The sequence below is a fragment of the Vombatus ursinus genome, unplaced genomic scaffold (genome assembly GCF_900497805.2).
Source record: "Vombatus ursinus unplaced genomic scaffold, bare-nosed wombat genome assembly UNPS02014786.1, whole genome shotgun sequence".
In the NCBI taxonomy this organism is placed as follows: domain Eukaryota; kingdom Metazoa; phylum Chordata; class Mammalia; order Diprotodontia; family Vombatidae; genus Vombatus; species Vombatus ursinus.
This window is the reverse complement of record NW_020954564.1, coordinates 45,465,924-45,484,472: the sequence shown is the minus strand read 5'-3', so window position 1 is coordinate 45,484,472 and position 18,549 is coordinate 45,465,924. Positions and strand designations below refer to the sequence as shown.

Genomic DNA, 18,549 nt, shown 5'->3' with positions numbered 1-18,549 from the left:
AAGAACAAAACTCAAACACCTTGAACATAAGCAAATATGTCAACAGGAAAAACAGTAACAATTGGGCTTTAGATCTAATAAACTAATTCATACATCTGTGAATAAATACTGCAGCACAAAGGAAAATGATCCAACACTTCATGAGACAGGGGACTTTGTAGAATTTGAAGAGAATATAGAACTAAAACATGCTGTTCCTGAGTGGTTGGAAAGAAAAATGAGAATATTGAAAAGAGAATTTATGTCCAACACAGCAAAAATAATAGAATTCTAGAATTAAAATTATAAAAAAAAAACTTGAATCTACAATGACAATCTTCAGCAAAGAAACAAAAGAGAGAACAATAGATTGAGAATTCAGATATATTGAAGTTAAAGACATTCTAGAAGAAGAGAAGCCAAAAATAATAACATTAAAAAGGTACAAAATACTATGTAAGGTATAAGGGGGAAAGAGGTGAGGAATATGGAAAGATCAAAGAAGTTTTCATGGAAGATGTTGAGTAAAGATGGATAGGTAGTACATTTATAGAAATACATAACAGCTTGAGCAAATGTAGGAATGTAGGAAAGCTCAGAGCATATTTGGAGGACAGAGAGTAATCCCCTTTAACTTGATTGGGATGCAGAATATGTAAAAGAAAGCATTGTGAGGTAAGACTGGAAAAGGGCAATATAAAATTTTGGAGGGCCTTGAATGCTAAGCAAAGTAGCTTAAACATAGTTTGTTAATTGAACCATTGTAGTTTATAGCACTCTTCTGCTCAAAATCTTTTGTTCTAGAATTCTATCCCTTAACCATTTCTTCCAACTCTTAACATTTCGTGATCTATGTCCTAACAGTTTTTGCTCTAGAGTTTATTGCATTTCTATTAATCTATGGTCTAAGTACTCCTTCAGCTCTGACATATGTAACATTCTTTGTTCTAAAGCTCTTTTAACTATGGTATTCTGTGCTTCTAATCATCCTTAGGTGGAATATAGTTGGATAGACTGTGCATTATCAAGAACCATGTGAATCTTCATTCCCTCAGAATGATGATTATAGCTTATGTTTTTGTTGGATTTTTTTTCTTCTGGGGAGCTTAAAACCCTTTATATGTACTGTGATACCCAGTTTGCAAATCCTCTGGGAATGAAGCTCATTTTGCTAAAATTGACCTATACACAAAGGAGGTTGGAGGAAGTTCCAGTGTCCCTATCACTGAGCCAGTAACAACAAAGGCTGAAGAAGAGGAGGTACTGGTACTCTTCTAGGAACAGCTTTCTCTATGGTGAGCAGGTACCTATACCCACTTGAGAGAGGGGAGTTCATTCCACAGGCTTTCCATTCCCTCTTGCTTGCTGAGTTTCTAAATGTCCTTTAACATCTAGCACAAATTCTACTTCTTTTATGAAGCTTTCCCAGATCTTCCTCTCTTCAAGTCAGAAAGGACTTTCATTTTCACATCTCACCTAACACATTCTATACATTGATGTTACACTTAATTAAAAAATTTTATGTTAATCATCATCTTTTTGTATCTTAACCTCCTACTAAAATATAAGTTCCATGAGAACTGGGGCCAAGTCTTAGCTAAACTTTGTAACACCAAGCACAATGTTTTGCAAATTATAGTCCTTGATAGATGTCTGTTAGGTGAATGAGTGAACAGTGAACTGAGAGTTAGGAGACCTGGGCCGAGCACTTAGTAACTGTCAGAGCTTAGCAAAATCACTTAACCTTTCTAAGTAACAGTTTCCTCTTCCATAAAACAGGGACTAGTACTATTTGCACTCTTTAGATGACAAAAATCTTTGATCTTCATGACAACCCTGTGAAATTGATCTTATAAGGATTATTTTCTCCATTTTACAGATAAAGAAACTTCAGGGAGTGGGAATGACTACTAAGTTTCAGAATTGGGATTTGAACCTAAATCTCGCTAACCTTCGATACACCACACCACCTTTTGTCAGTGCCCTTTGCTTTTATCATCAGGTTCTAAATCAAAGCATTTCAATACTGTGTGTGTTAACAGCCTTGGCTGAATTTGTGACTTCAGAGGGCAGGAAGTCAAGCAAGGTCCCCACTACAACATAAAGAGGAAGGCATTTTTTAATTAATGGGATTGATGGGGAAATGTCACATTTGGTTTTGCTCCTCTGTGCAGGAAATGCCAGTTGGGTAGCTAAAGTGTTTGTCCATGTGTGTGTGTTTTTTCATTGCTGAGAAGAACCCACAGCGGCTGGTGGGGGTGGGGTTTGCCTCTGGCAGAGGCCTTGGCATATGTTGTAACTAAAAAAGAGAGGGAATGTGTTCATGGACCTAGCTACATGAGAGCTGTTGGGTGTTCTTCAGTACCAGTTAGTATTTTTAATTGGGTAGGGTTTCTGGGGGACGTTTTTGACATCTGCTCATATCTTTGCCGAATTTTCTTCCTCAAAGTAAGAAACACAAGCTGTGTGGATAGAGTGATTTTTAAAAAATAATTGGAAGCAAAGATGTATCTTTCTAAGTCTTATAGGAGGACTACTTTTTAAGGAGGCCAAAACTAACAGGAAAATGATTAATCCAGTACCTGACGTTCAAAAGCAGATATTCTGGAGTCCTTTAGATCTCTGGCCTCCAAAATGGGGGCCAGGGGTTTCCTGGGGGCAGTGGCATCATCCTGGCTGACTGTGGACTAACTCCAAGTGACTGGCCGCTTGGAGGGTGGTGAGACAGGTTGTATCCCACCCTTACTGCAATGGTGCTAATATTAGGATTTATCTTTAACGTCTCCACACTTATATTTATCCCTCAACACTTACCCCTCTCCTCTCCTCTCCTCTCCTCTCTGATCTCCTTGTGTTGTACAAGCTTCTAGTCTTTCCCTTTCTAAACTGGTTGTGTTCACATGCTGTTGGAATTACCCCCAGGCTTTCCATTTGGAGGTAGTGACTAGTAAGAGACATACCTTCCCCCTTCTGATTTTGGGTGGAAAAGAATGGATCATACAGGATGAGAAGGCATGGATGAATTGTGATCTGGTTCTAGATATCATTACATTCTTTTCCTTCCCAAACATACCCATCTTCCAGAATTCCCTACTACTGTCAAGGGCACCGTCGTTCCAGCCATTCACATTCTAACAACCTTAACCTCTTTCCTTTACCCCATATTCACATACCTAATCAGTTGTCAAATCTTGGTTCTACCTCCACACCTCTCATATTCACCCCCCTTCTCTTTACTCACACAGTCACTAACCTCATTCAGACCTTCTTCACTTCTTGCTGGTACCATGTGGACAAAACTTACGCCCCCATCCTCTGCCTCCTGCATCTCTAGAATAGATCACCTCCAGGTTGCATCAGACTTCTCTCACTGGTTTGGGCTTTGCCCTTTGCAGCAATGACCTATGAATAAGAGCACTGAACCTGACTCTCCCCACTTCTTGTTTTTAAGTGGGACAAAAAGAGCCACACAGGATGAATAGACAGGGAGAGGTGGAATTGTTTACCTTATCGTCCCCTTATTGTTGAGGGCGGCACCTTCAATCTCGCCTTCCTCCCAGAACCCATTTTTGAACCTTGGTGTAACCCTAGTCTCTCACCCCTCTTGTCATGACAGAAATCATCTTATCATTTCTACCTCCAAAAACTCTCCTCTATCCCCTTCTCTCTATACACAGTGACCACTTGTGTTCAGAACATTATCATCTCTTACCAGAGTTCTTGCAACATGTTTCTAATTGGTCTCTCCACCTTCCTGCCATCTCACCATTTACTCAGTAAACTCCAGTGGTTCCCTGCTGACTTTAGGATTTAATGTTACTTCATCTTCATCTCATCTTTTAAATTTTTCTATTTAATGTTTTATAATATATAATTATTAATACAAGCATTTTATAGGGATAAATTATTTAGTAATTTGTAGGGATGGGGCTAAGAATAGACCTGTTATTTCACTGGTATAAGAACTCCCAGCTAAAGAATATCCCTGTACTAATGCAGGTTGGCATGTTCTCTGCAATTTATTCTCTTAGAGAATTGCCTAGAAAAGCAGGAAGTCAAGTGACTTGTCCAGAGACCCAGTCAATATGTATCTGAGGTGGGTCTTGCCCCAAAGTCTTTCTGGTTCTGAAACCAGCTCTCTATCCCCTGTGACACCCAGCTTCTTTATATAACTCATACACAAGTTAAATGTACATATATTAGTGGTACATGCTTGAACATTTTTAACTGATTGGGTTGCACAATCAAAAAAATTTGGAGTCAGCTGCTCTTAATGAGTAGATAGTGGCTGTACTAGAGACACCAAGTACTTCCTTCCCTTACTCCTCTTTTGAGTCTTTTTTGCTCATGTTCCTTAGTGTAATCAGTGACCAAAAAGTTTCTAAATGGCAACCATTATAGAATCATTCGATGATAGCTCTCCTGGCAACCTTGGAACATGGAATGTTAGAGCAAGATGGAATCTTAAAACATTAGAATTATAGAACATCGAACATTAACTATGAAAGGAAGATGAACCCGTAAAATAATGTGGAGCAATAAAGACTAATTCCTATCAGCTGCTAGGGAGTAAAAAGTACTAGGTGACGCATTTGGATATTTTGACAACCTTGCAAAAGAGGCAGCATGGTATAGGGTGAAAGGCCCTGGGTTTGGAAGCATAACACTTAGATTCAAGTCCTAGCTCTAATACTTATTTTATGTGTGACTAGGAAAGTCACCTTAATAAAATTATCCTCAATTACCCACCTGCAAAATGGAAATATTACTTCCATTCCCTAATTTACAGAAATTTTTCATGGAAAGCATTTTGTAAATCTTAAAGTATAGAAATGTGCTATTATTATCATGTTGCTGTAAAATACATGACATAGTTTATTGCCTCATATTATGTATATATTATCATAATATAAACCTATATCATGTACCATGTTACTATAGAAATCTGAGATATCATTATTATTCATGAATGCACTCCAAATTTCAACATATTCTTTCTTTTACATGTGATTATTTACAGAAAGTTAGGACTATGGCCCTGGAAGATGTTGTGATTCTGAATGTGGATACCAACACTCTGGAAACTCCTTTTGATGATCTTCAAAGCCTCCCAAATGATGTGGTGGGTAAATATGTCTCTTGGGCAAGCATTGGTGGCTCTATATTATTAAGGTTAATGTGCTTTGGATACCATGTAATGAGCAGTATTCTGGGGCTATCCTGATTCTGAATTAAATATTACTAAGGTTTATAGCAATTCTTTTTGTAGTGATAAAGAACTGAAAACTTAAGGGAATACCCATCAATTGGGGAATGGCTGAACAAAGGTATATGAATTCATGGAATACTATTGTGTATTAAGAAATAATGAAAGAAATGGTTTCCTAGAAACCTATGATGACTTGATATGTATAAACTGATATAAAGAAAACAACACATATAATATAACAGTAAAATTCTAAAGACAAATCACTTTGAATGACTTAAGTACCCTGATCAACATAGTGACCAACCATGATTCCAGAAGATCCAGGATGAAACATGCTGTTTGATGGATTCAGAGTACCAAAGGAGACTTATATTTTTTGGACATGGCTAATGAAGGAATTAGTTTTATTTGACAAAATATTTGTTGCAAGGGTATTGTTTTTCTTTTTCTTTTCTCAATTGAAGGAGAAAGTGGGAGAAAGAAAAAATAGATTTAGTTCATTAAAAAAAATAAAAAATTTAGTTTTAAAAGTAAATACTACTATGGGCTCATTCTGCACTAAACTGGAAATAATTGGACAGTTATTCATTCTAGGTGACTTTGAGAAACCAACTATTATAAAAAATATTTGTACCTACCATTTTCATATAAGTTCCACTGTAGAGTGTGGTGGCAACCCTGGGATCTAGATACTTGTTATATTTTTTATGAGCATCTGGAGTCTAGTCTGCCACCTTCACTGATGCCCTTCATTGTTGGTAGTGTCCTCAAATGAACTTCCCCCTCTTTGAAGTAAGAAGATAGAGGAAAAGAAGTTGTTTTTAACTTGAGCAAATTATGTGTCAAGGATAACAAATGGTCCCTTCTATCCATACTTTGTGTTCTACCATGTGGAAAATTGTGATATCTTTGAAAAGTAAGGCCTTTAGTCTTCATTAATTAAAAAAATAATTTCTGTTTATAAGTATAATGGCATGAGAAGGGACTTAGCAGAAAGAAAAGGGAAGAGATGAAGAAAAGAAGGAAATGTATCATTTAATTGTTATATGTGGTAACTAGCAGTTATGTCTAGTCTTGCCAATACCAGGTGTCCATGAGCCAGAGGCTGTTAACACTGAGGTTCTTGGGGAACTGTTGTTCAGTCATTTTAGTCATTTCTGACTCTTTCTAACCCCATTTTCTTAGCAAAGATATTGGAGTGGTTTGCCATTACCTTCTCCAGTTCATTTTATAGATGAGAAAACAGGCAAACAGGGTTAAGTGACTTGCCCAGAGTCACACAGCTGGTAAGTATCTGAGGCCAAATTTGAACTGAGGTCTTCCTGACTTTAGACCCAGTGCTCTATCCACTGTACCACCTAACTGCATCTTCCCTTGGGGAATTAGAAAGCACTTATTTCAGTTTCTATTCTGCTAGACCCTACTGAATGTCCTCCACCAGTCAGGATTAAAACTAAGCTACTTGTGTTTCATTGTGATGCTATTGCCTGCCTATTCTAGGTGGTATGGCTATAGCGGAAAGGGGATAATTCATTTTGAAAATGTTTAAATTAAGGTATTTGTGTAAATATTGGGGCATTGTGAATTGGAGGGTGTCAAAATGGCAAAGTGAGAAGTTGGCAACTTCACTTCAGCTCCTACAAAAGCTCTTCTACAACAACATAAAAAGTGCACCAAACTGAATTCTGAGCAACAAAGCCAAGAAAAAGTCAAAATGAGATGTCTTTCTAGCCCAGAGCAGCTTAGGAAGATAGAAAAGTTTGCAGGCACTTGTGTGGGAGCTGGTCAGGAGTGGACAGCAACAACAGAAGCGGCAAAACTTGGCTGTGGTTGACAACAGCAGTGGGGAGCAGCCCAGCGCCCAGGGATGGTAGGGAGACTGAATATCTGGGTAGAAAGATATCCCAAGGGACCCCTATACTAACAACTAGGAGCAGGAACAGGGACTATCTGGCAGCTGTGATACCCCTACCCCAGTTCTGAGTCACAGTACCAGGGCAGAGAGGAATAGTCACGGTCACAAGGGAACAAGAGCCCTGTCTTCAGCTTTGGGAGCTCTCACCCCAGTGACATAAGGGGGTCAGACAGCCGGTCAGAAAGAGGATAAAGGGAACCCTTTGCTGGCACTGCGTATAGTACCTGGTGCTATTTGGCAATTCTGTTGCCCATATGCAGTTCTAAGTCTCAGTTCTAGGATGGAGAGGAGTGTTTGTGGTCAGTTACAAGGGAGTAGGGGCCCTGGTTGGGATTCCAGGGCAGAGAGGAGCACTAGGGCTTATAGCTGTAGGAGAGCAGGGGCCCTTCATGGGTAAAGACCAGAGCTCAGACCAGGAGAGCAGTGACCATACCTCTGTCCTAATCACACCACCTTGGAAGCACCAAAAATTTTCAGATGCCCAGAACTAACCCTGAAAGCAGCAGCATGAAAAAAACCTCAAGGTTGGAACAGTGCCTCTCCACCCCAGGTAAACAGGCCCCACTTTAACAGAGAGATCAAAGTTAAGAAATAGGCCGGAAAAATGAGCAACAACAAAAAAAAAGAACCTGATCATAAAAAGCTACTATAGTGGCAGAGACAACCAAAACACAAACTAGAAGAAGACAACAATGTAAAAACAGCTATAAGCAAAGTGTCAAAGGAAAAAACTGCAGATTAGACAGAAGCCCAGCAAGAATTCCTGGAAGAGTTAAAGAAAGAGGTAAGAGTGATAGAGGAAAATTTGGGAAAAAAAATTAAAGTGATGCAAGAAAATTATGAACAGACAATTAGCAACTTGGTAAAAAGAGGCACAAAAAACATTGGAGAAAATGACACCTTAAAAATCAGAATTGGCTAAATGGTAAAAGTTGCACAAAAATTCATTGAAGAAAATGACATTTTAAAAAATAGAATAAGCCAAATGGTAAAAATGCAAAAAAAATTCACTGAAGAAAGGAACTCCTTAAAAAGCAGAATTGGCCAAATGGTTTAAAAAGAGGTACAAATACTCACTGAAGAAAATAACTCCTTAAAAATTAGAATTGGACAAGTGGAAACTAATGACTCCATGAGAAATCAAGAAACATTAAAGCAACAACAGAAGAAGAAAAAGATAAAGAAAAAGAAGAAGAAAACGATGATGACGATAACATCTCCTCTGAAAAATAACTGTCTTGGAAAATAGATTGAACAAAGATAATTTAAGAACTATTGGACTGCCTAAAAGCCATGATCAAAAAAGAGCCTAAACATCATATTTCAAGAAATTATAAAAGAAAACTTCCCTAATATCTTAGGTCCACAGGATAAAATAGACATTGAAGGAATCCATTGATCCCTTCCTAAAAAAGATCCCAAAATGAAAACTCCCAGAAATATTATAGCCAAATTCCAGAACTGCCAGACTGAGTGGAGCCACAGTCAGGATCACACAAGATTTAGCAGCTTCCATGGTAAAGGAGTGGAGGGTTTGGGATATGATATTCTGGAAGGCAAAGGAGTTAGGCTTACACCCAAAAACAACCTACCCAGCAAAATTGAGTATAGTCTTTCAGGGGGAAAATGAACATTTAATGAAATGGAGGACTTTCAAGCATTCCTGGTGAAAAGACCAGAGCTGAATAGAAAATTTGGCATTCAAACACAAGACTCAAGAGAAGCATAAAAAGGTAATTATGAAGGAGTAATCTAAAAGACTCAATAAAATTAAACTGTTTATAATTCTATATGGGAAGATGATACACATAACTCCTGAGAACTTTATCATTATAAGGGAAGTTATAAGGAATCTACATAGACAGAGAGCATGAGTGTGAGTCGATTACATTGGGATGGTTCCCCCCCCCCATAAAAAAAGAAGTGAAAGAGGGATACACTGAGAGAAAAGGGAAGGAAGAAGAAATTATCTCACATAAAAGAGGCATTCAAGGAAAAGGTTTTACAGTGGAAGGGAAAGTGGGGGGTAGTAGTGAACAATGTTTGAACCTCATTCTCATTGGAATTGGTTCAAAGAGAGGAGAATATGTATGTCTGTATATGAAGATATATGTGTATATATACATATGTGTATATAATACATATACATACATACATACACACTTATCTTACTTAATAGGGAAGTAGGAGGGAATGGGGATAAGAGAAAAGATGAAGGGAGAGGGAGCAGAAAGTGATAAAAAGAAGGGTGTATTAAGGGAAGCAGTGATCAGAAGCAAAACAGACTTTTGAGGAGGGCCAGGGTAAAAAGAGAAAGAAGGATAAACAGAAGAAAATAGGATGGAGGGAAATACACGGTAGTCATAACTGTAAATGTGACTGGAATGAACTCACCCATAAAATAGAAGTCAATAGCAGAATGGATTAGAAACTAGAATCCAACAATATGTTGTTTACAAGAGACACGCTTGAAACAAAAAGACAGGCACACAGAGTTAAAATAAGGGGCTGGAACATAATCTATCATGTCTCAGCTGAAGCAAAAAAGGCAGGGGTAGCAATCATGATCTCATAAAAAGCAAAAGCAAAAAGAGATCTAATTAGAGAGATAATTAGGGAAACCACATTTTGCTAATTGGTACCGGAAATGGTGAAGTATTATCAAAAAATTTTACAGCAGATTTCTCTGATAAAGGCCTCATTTCTCAAATATATAGGGAACTCAGTCAAATTTATAAAAATAATCACCATTCTCTAGTTGACCACCTCACACCAATCAGAAGTGACGGGAAGGGATGTGGGGAAAGAGATACAATAATAAACTATTGGTGGAGTTATGAACTGTTCCAGTCATTCTGGAGAACAATTTGGAACTGTGCCCAAAAGGCTATAAAACTGTGTATACCTGGGGCAGCTAGGTGGCACAGTGGATAGAGCTCTGGCCTTGGAGTCAGGAGGACCTGAATTCAAATCCGACCTCAGACATTTGACACTTACTAGCTGTGTGACCCTGGGCAAGTCACTTAACCCCAATTGCCTCACCAAAAAGCAAAAACAAAACAAAACAAAAAACTGTGCATACTCTTTGACCAGCAATACCAATACTAGTTCTGTATCCCAAAGAGAGCAAAGAAAAAAGAAAAGGATCTATTTGTACAAAAACATTTATAGCAACTCTTTTTGTGGTGGCAAAGAATAAGAAATTGAGAAGATGCCCATCAATTGGGCAACGGCTGAACAAGTCGTGATATATGATTGTGATGAAATACTGTTGTGCCATAAGATATGATGAGGGAAATGGTTTCAGAAAAAAACCTGGGAAGATTTATACGAACTAATGCAAAGGGAAGTTAGCAGAACCAGAACATTGTACACAGTAACAACTATTGCAATGATGATCAATTTTAGCTTCTCTGATCAATGTAATGATCAAAAACAGTTCTGAAAAGACTGATGAGGAAAAATGCTATCCACCCCCAGAGAAATAACCGATAAATTCTGAGTACCAATTGAAGTATAATTATCTCACTTTCTTTTTCTTGCTTTTCTTTTTTTTTTTTGTAAAATGGTGAACATTTTTTTGTCTGATTTCACATGTATAATTGATATATTGCTTGCCTTCTCAGTAGGTGGGGAAAGACCTGAAGGGAAGGAGGAAATTAAAAACTCAATTTTTTTTTTAATGTTAAAAAACATTAGTGGCAGGTAGGTGGTGAAGTGGATAGAGCACCAGCCCAGGAGACAGGAGGACCTGAGTTCAAATCCGGCCTCAGACACATAACACTCACTAGCTGTGTGACTCTGGGTAACTCACTTAAACCCCAATAGCCTCACCCCCAAAAAATGTTAAAAATAAATATATAGCAATTAAAAAAAAGAAATTATAAGGAGGTAAAATTTTAGCATAATACAGTTAGAGCTATACATCAATATAATGTTAAAGAGTTTCCTGTCATCAGAAAAATAACAAAGATTAAATGACTATGTGTCAGAGAACAATCTACTTAGTTGTAGGGAATTCAAGCTAGATTTTAGCTCACAGCTAGAAATTCAGCTAGATAACTTCTGAGATAACAAAAGGACAGAATCTAATTATTGGAATGGATCTCAGAAATCTTCTAATCCAATCTTTACCGGAGCAATAGTTCTCGTCTTCGGCAAACCTAACTAATGGTCATCTAGCCTTTAAATACCCCTAGTGACTGGAAGCTCACCAAAAAAAAAAAAACCCACCATTATTTGGATAATGTTAATATTATGTAATTATTAGGAAGTTTTCCTTATGCCCAACATAAATCCGCTTCTTGGTAACTTTTGCTCATCACTCTTAGATAACCTCCTTGGGGACATGCACAATAAGTTTAATCCATTTTCCACATGAAAGCCCTTCATGTACTTGAAAACAGCTGACCTTCTGTAAGTACTTTCTTCTTCAGGAAAAGATCCTGTTGCTTCATGTAGCATATTCTTCATTACTCTCATCCTCCTTGCTGCTTTTTACTGGGCTTACCTCTTTATATTCTAAAATGCATCTGAAATTGAGGTATTCTGACCAGGACAGAGGCTATTCAATCTATTATATTCCTTATTCTGGACAATATGTCTACCTTAATGCATCATAGAATATTATTAATATTTTTGGTTGCCAAGTTACATTATTGACTTATTGAGCATGCAGCCTACTAAAACCTGCAGATCTTTTTCATAGAAGTTATTGTCTAGATAAGTCTCTAACCCTATATTCGTGAAGTTTTTTTTTTAACTCAAGGAGACAACTTTACACGTGTTCTTATTAAGTTTCATCTTGAATTTCACTCCATCCAGAGTTCTACCCTATCAAAAACTTTTTGTCTCCTGACTGTTATCAAGCATGTTAACTATCCACCTAAGCTTCATGTCATCTTCGAGTTTGACAAACATGACATCTATGTCTTTGTTGGATTCATTGATTTTTTTTTAAATTTTCAACAGCATGGAGCCAAGGATGGGTTTTTTGAGGTGCTTCACTAAAGAACCCCTTATCAGTTGACATTCAGATGCTAAAGCCTGATCCTTGGGTTAGTCATTCAACTATTTCTACAGTAAATTCATCTAACTTTATTATCATCCAAACAAGAAATGTCTTGCATGGCTTGCAACACTCTTCAGTACAGCCCCAAGCACATGAAAATGTAATTGGACAATATTTAATAAAATAAATAAAAACACAATAGAACATGGATAATTAATATGTTGCTATGTTGTTTTCTAAGTCAATATATGGCCCTTGGGGATCTTTTAGTTATTTGTATTTCTATTTGAGTTTGACACTGCTGGTCTAGACTAGTCACTAGAGACATTCAACTTTTTTTTCTGGGTAATTAATAATTTATTAATTGGGCTAGCCAGAAATGAATGAATTGATGGTCAGTGGTTTCTCTTGGTAGTCAAAGACCCCCAATAGAGACCCTGAAAGCCTTAAATATTTTTTTGAAAGAGAATGCCCCTGACAAATGAAAATCAGCCCTGATTGATGGACATTTAATAGGGAGATAGGCTAGAAGTCCTCAGCTCATCCTGCTGAGAATTTGACTTGATCGTGAGACTCAGCCACCTTCAGAAATCTGGACAAGTGAATCCATCTCCATCTAGACCACTCTGGTTGGTTTTCTCCTTCATGAGCTGGGTCATCCTAAACTGTAATGTAAGGGTACAAGGACAGGGGCTCCTTTCCCCAGGGTAAGGACTCGCTCAGATTGGATTCTGTTTATTCTCTAGTCAAAACAGAAGTTGGATCTCCTGCTTGGGTGGAGTCCTGCCCAAGATTGAAGATCATCAATCTCCTCAATCAGTCATGTCCTTTAGAGACTGACTTTAACAAGAGCGGGGCCTTAATGAGGAAATTGGAGGAAAAGCCTGGATCCCAATTTAATAATTGATTATTAATATAATGGTATAATAATTTCTCTCAGTATCCCCAGAAACTCTATCCTGGGCCCTCTTCTACATCTACCCTATCTCACTGGATGAGTTCATCAATTCTCATGGGTTCAAAGTCATCACCATGTAACCTTTTCTGTTTAATCAGTTTTATTTCCTCAGGTAACAGTAGATACTAGACAGGAGCCTAATTTTTGGTTCTGACTCCACTCTTTCTATCTTTTTTTTTTTCACCTAATAGTATTTTTTTTTCAAATTACATTTAAAGGTTGTTTTCAACATTTACTTTTATAAGATTTTGAGTTTCATTTTCTTTTTCTCCCTGCCCTCCTCCTTCTCCAAGACAGCAATAAATCTGTTATAGGTTATACATGTACAATCATATTAAACACATTTCCACATTAGAGACTGTACTTTCTTGTCTAGTCTCCTCATTTTACATATGAATAAACTGAGGCCCAGGGAGATTGTGACTTTTTAAAAGTCACACAGGTAGCAAGCATCAAAAGTGGGACACAAAACCAGGTGCTCTGACTCCAGAGTCAGTATTCTTTCCTTTAACCTCTTTGCCTCTCTATAAGGTGAAGTGATATCCAAGGTTATATAGCAAAATCTACCTAAAGAGGGAAGAGGCTGCCTTGCAAGGTTGCTACCTTCTTGTCACTAGAGACATTCAAGCAGAAATTGGGTGACCATTGGTTAGCACAGTGCTTTGCACATAGTATAATGATTAATAAATGCTTTTTTCATCTAGAGATGTGGATTCTTGTTCAGGTGGAGAATGGAATAGGTGATCTCTTAGTACACAGACAGTTATGTGATCCCACCTCATCATTTGATGATAGTATTCTTTGTATCTCTTTGGGCCTTGAACCATTGTTGTCTATTGTGTTCCTTTGAGGGAATGATCACGAGCAGCTTGATGATGCTTTGGAAAAAATGTTGAAATATCTTTATTTTCTGCCGGGTGAGATAAACTGGAGAATCTCCAGAGGAGAGCTGCCAGGCTTGTGAAGGGCTTTGAGTTCATTCCATGTAACATTATAACTTTCTTTTGTTATTTGAATGGTTATCTTGGGGAAGAGAAATGAGGTGCAGTGGGCAGGTGTTGCAGAGGGGCAATTCTTAGGATTGACATGAAGTACAACTTCCTAACGCTTAAAGTTATCCAGAAGTAGGTTGAAGTGCATCAGGAGATAGGGTGTTCCTCCTCACTTAACCAAAAGATAGGTAACTTTATGTCAGCTGGGTTGTAGAGGGTCCCTTTTTCAGGTGCAGGTTGGACTACATGGACTCGGAGATCCCTTTAAATTCTGCTATTTCAAGAAACCACAATGCCTGCAAAATCTTAAGCACTTAATAAATGTTCATTCTATCTGTCTGTCTATATCTGTACCTATAAATTTCTGCTGTATGGGCTTTTGAAGCACATTCAAAATGAGGTTTGTACTCAAATTGTTTGTGATGAGAGGAAGACAAGCAACATTAGACAGTGGTCAACGATTCTGAGAGAAGATACCTCTACAAGTGTCTGTTCTACTCTAGAAGAACGGAGACTCAGGATTTAAAGTTGAAAGGAAAACTAGAGATTATTTGATCAAGCTCCTTATTTTTCGATGAGGCTCAGGGTGGTGAAAATGATTTTCTCAAGGGTAATAAGTAACAGAATGAAGACTAAGACCCAGGTCTTCTGATTTTAAATCCATAAGAGCTTCGCTCTGCCACTCTGAGTTTGGGAAAGAGTGGAAAAGATCAAAAAGATCAGAGTTGTCTGTTTTTGAGTGGAGATAGCTGGCATTCTCAGCACATCATGGAGATAGACATCCTCCCAGAAGGGATCAAGAGTGAGGGATGGAGAGCAAGGATGAATGGGTAGAAGTTACAAGGAGGCCAAAATCAGTTAACTATAAGGAAGTACTTAACAATTCATAAAGTTGAAAGCTATAAGGGACTTTAGAAATCATGTAGTTGAACCCATTCATTTTTCAAAACAGGAAACTAAGGCCTAAAGAGGTCAGGTAACATGCTCAAAATATTCCATGGTGGCAATGATGAAGGAGGTAATGGTGGTGGTAGTGGTGGTAGTGGTGATAGTGGCAATGGTGATAGTCATAGTCTTGGTATTCATAGATTTGGTACTTATGGTAGTAGTAGTCATAAACAGACACCTGAGATTCAAATGTAAGTCCTCAGATTCTAATGTCAGAGCTCTTTCCAATACACTAAACTTTGTAATAATTAAATCTGTCACATATGAAGTGGACTGTGGGAACTTAGAAGATTCTCATCATTGGAAGTCTTCAGGAATAAGCTGGATGGCCACTTGAGAAATATAATAAGACCTAAAAAAGTCAACTAGAAACCTTGTAAAAGATGAGTGTGGAGAAATGCTCAATCAACCTGTCTCTATATCTGTCCATGGAAAAGGGCACCTTACTTATCACATATCTCATTTTGTTATGCTACCACAACTTAAGAAATTTGTTTGTTAGAGCAGGGGTTCTTAACCTGAGGTCTATGAACTTTTTTTTAGGGATCTGTGACACAGAAAGGTTAAGAACCCCTGCTTTAGAATCTCCAATATCTGCCCTTACCTATGCACCTTAAATACAACTGCTAAAAAGTTCTTTCTAATTGAGAAATCTGACCGTGAATGACTGAAAGGACTGAATTAAAAAGCATTTACTAAAAGAATTGGTGGCAAATCTGCCCACAGCCCAGCTGTCCTGGATGGGTACTCAACAGCCTGGGAAGAGGCAAGGGTGCTATCACTGGGGTGCCACTTGGCCATCCAAAATAAGTGTTTAGTGACATGGCAGGGAGGAGGGATGGCAAGAAAAGGAAGATGTGCCTATTCCCACTATTCCTTCCTGAATGCGTTTTGAGTAGTCCGGGACAAGAGAAGACCATGTCAGTCTTCTGCCTAAAAACCTTTAGTGGCTCCCTATTGCTTCTAGGATAAAATACAAACTCCCCAAGGTGGCATTTAAGACTCTCCATAATCTATTTCTAGCAGACCTTTATAGCCTTCTTTTACTCTGTGCCCCTTGATGCATTTTGTATTCTAGTCAATTTTGCATTCTCGTCAACGTGAATGGCCTTGGTGAGTCACTTAACTTCTCTGAGCCTTGGTTCCTCATCTGCAAAATTAACAAATTAGACTCAATGGCCTTTTAGGTCCCTTCCAGCTCTCGACCTAGGATCCTACTAGCTATTTTCCAATATTGTCCCATCTTCTTCCATTTCTGTGCATTTGCTTAGGCTATCCCCTTTGCTAAAAGAGTCGCCTCACATCCTAAAATCATTCTTCCAGATTAATCTCTGGTGTTATCTCATCCATGAAGCCCTTCATTTCCCCAGTATTTCCTTCCCCAAATTTTCCTAGAATCTTTTGCCTATACCTCCGTTTTGCCCTTATTACATCATATCTTGAATCATTTGTTTGTGTATATGTAGATAGATATAGATATGTACATATCTAGATAAATATACACACAGAGTGATTTATCTATATTATTTTCCTACTAGATCAAAAGCCTCTTAAGAGGAAGACATTGTTTTCCATTTTTTGTATCCCCAGAACTGAGGACATATTAAGTCCATTTGTTGAAGTGAATTGAATCTACTTTCTTAAAAAATATTGGAATTGCTGGCTTCATGTTCCAGTTCTGCCACTCCCTCACTATGTGACCTTGGATAAGTGATTTGACTAGGTAATATGACATATTACCTAGAGGAAAGAGCTATGGTTTTAGAGTCAAGAGACTTGAGTTCTGTTTCCAACCCTGGTTTTTATTAGCTGCCTGGCTTTCCACAAATCACTTGTCCTTTCTGGGCCTAAGTGTCCATCTCATTGAATTGGGCAAGGTTATCTCCATGGTTCCCTTTAGCTTTAACATTCTGTAATTTCCTAATTCACTGATGCTGAGTGACTGATATACTGAGCTTCTGTTTCCTCCTCTCTAAAACAGGAGGAAATGTCTATACTGCCTACCTAAGGAGGAATTGGGGAAAGAACTTTGTAAACAGTAATGAGCTATGGAGATGTGAGCAGTCAGGAATAGTAGTGGTGTTAATAACAATAATGCCCTTCCTTAGGAAAAATAAATAATCCATCATCTTTTTATCTCCCTCAGTGCCAGACAGAATGTTCTTCTTTGGTCACACTTAATAAATGTTTGAATGGAATTGAAGTGAATTGCGAAATGAACTTTGAGTGGGTCACCCTTGCCTTCCTGGGGAATTTGCCTGTCTCTTGATTTCCAGCCAGCAACACCAAAAGACTCTAACTTGTTGATTCCACTGTTAGGGTAAGGCACATCCCAATGAAGTGAATCTGGGGTCTTGGCTGTGTGCGTGGTTTGTCAACAATTGAGTATTTTATTAGACTTTATGAGACTTCATTAAAGAAGTCCAAGCAGGAGTACTGTAGAACATCAGAGGGTCCCTCACCAATAAACTCCCAAACTTCAAGCTTTGGAATGCCATAAATGTTTAAGACACTTCCTTCCTTTTCATTATTGACTTTTCCTTCACTTTTATACCAGCAAAGAGCTGTTTTTTATTGGTTAAAATTTCTTGATTCAATTTCTGCAGGTCTGTTTAAAAGCTCCATATTATCTGGGAGGATGTTTGGCGCATAGCAGAGGAAGTCCTGCCAGTGAATTCAATTAGCTGGCATAGCTTGCAGATATTGTACACGGTTTTCTGCGTTCTCCTTTTTTTTCACAACTACTACATAAACACAGCTGGGTTTAATATTTGTCGTAACAAAGATTTAACTGGGATCGTTTTTCTTGGGGTAATTAATGGTTGGAGCTGCTGCTGTGATGGTACTCTCCCATTTGCAATCCTCCTTATTTCTTTTCCTTTGGTTATCCAGATAATGAAGGGTGCTCCTCTGGGTCTTTCCCTTTCCTTGAAACTGCTTAATACTTGGCTGTTACCACCTGAGAGCAGATGCATTTCATTGCAAGAATTGAATTTCTGTCAGTTCTCTCATGCATCATGTGTTGGGAACTGTAAGTGGATCAAGTTGTGTTGATCACAGTAGGGACACTGTGAAGCAGATCTATTATACATATTTCCCACTCCCTACTCCCACCCTCCCAGGAACAGAGATGCCCCTCCCTCCCTTGTGCTTGTTCTTTGTGGCTATGTTTATGTGATACATCATGGGTCTAGCTTAGCAACTCTACTGCCAGTAGATATCTTTCTTCTTCAAACTAGAATTAGTGTTGAGACAAATTCCACTTTTATCTGGGGAATCGCTGAATATTTTATTAATTCCTGAATACACACCACTTTTCAATGGCTAAAATAAATCCATTGAAGCCTGGCCATAATGAATGACATTTATATTATTGATGCACTAGAAAATGCTAATTGGACAACCATTTTTCCTTCTGACCTTTCTTTCTGTATAAAAATAGTCACTTGTCTACACAAGTCAAGGCAGAGTTTTTGGCTTCTAAATCTGACTTAGACTTATGGAAGAAAGTCAATGATGGAAGTGATGTAAAAACTT

At 38.1% G+C, this 18,549-nt stretch overlaps 1 protein-coding gene across 4 annotated transcripts in view; it reads left to right on the top strand.

Moving 5' to 3' along the window:
• Positions 1-18,549, top strand: part of LOC114047022 (DENN domain-containing protein 1A-like) — a 702,955-nt gene that overhangs the window by 467,789 nt on the left and 216,617 nt on the right. For all 4 annotated transcript variants that reach the window (XM_027867675.1, XM_027867672.1, XM_027867674.1 and 1 more), the window contains one exon: positions 5,000-5,101. In XM_027867675.1, the coding sequence (XP_027723476.1) occupies positions 5,000-5,101 (102 nt within the window). The remainder of the gene's footprint in view (positions 1-4,999; positions 5,102-18,549) is intronic.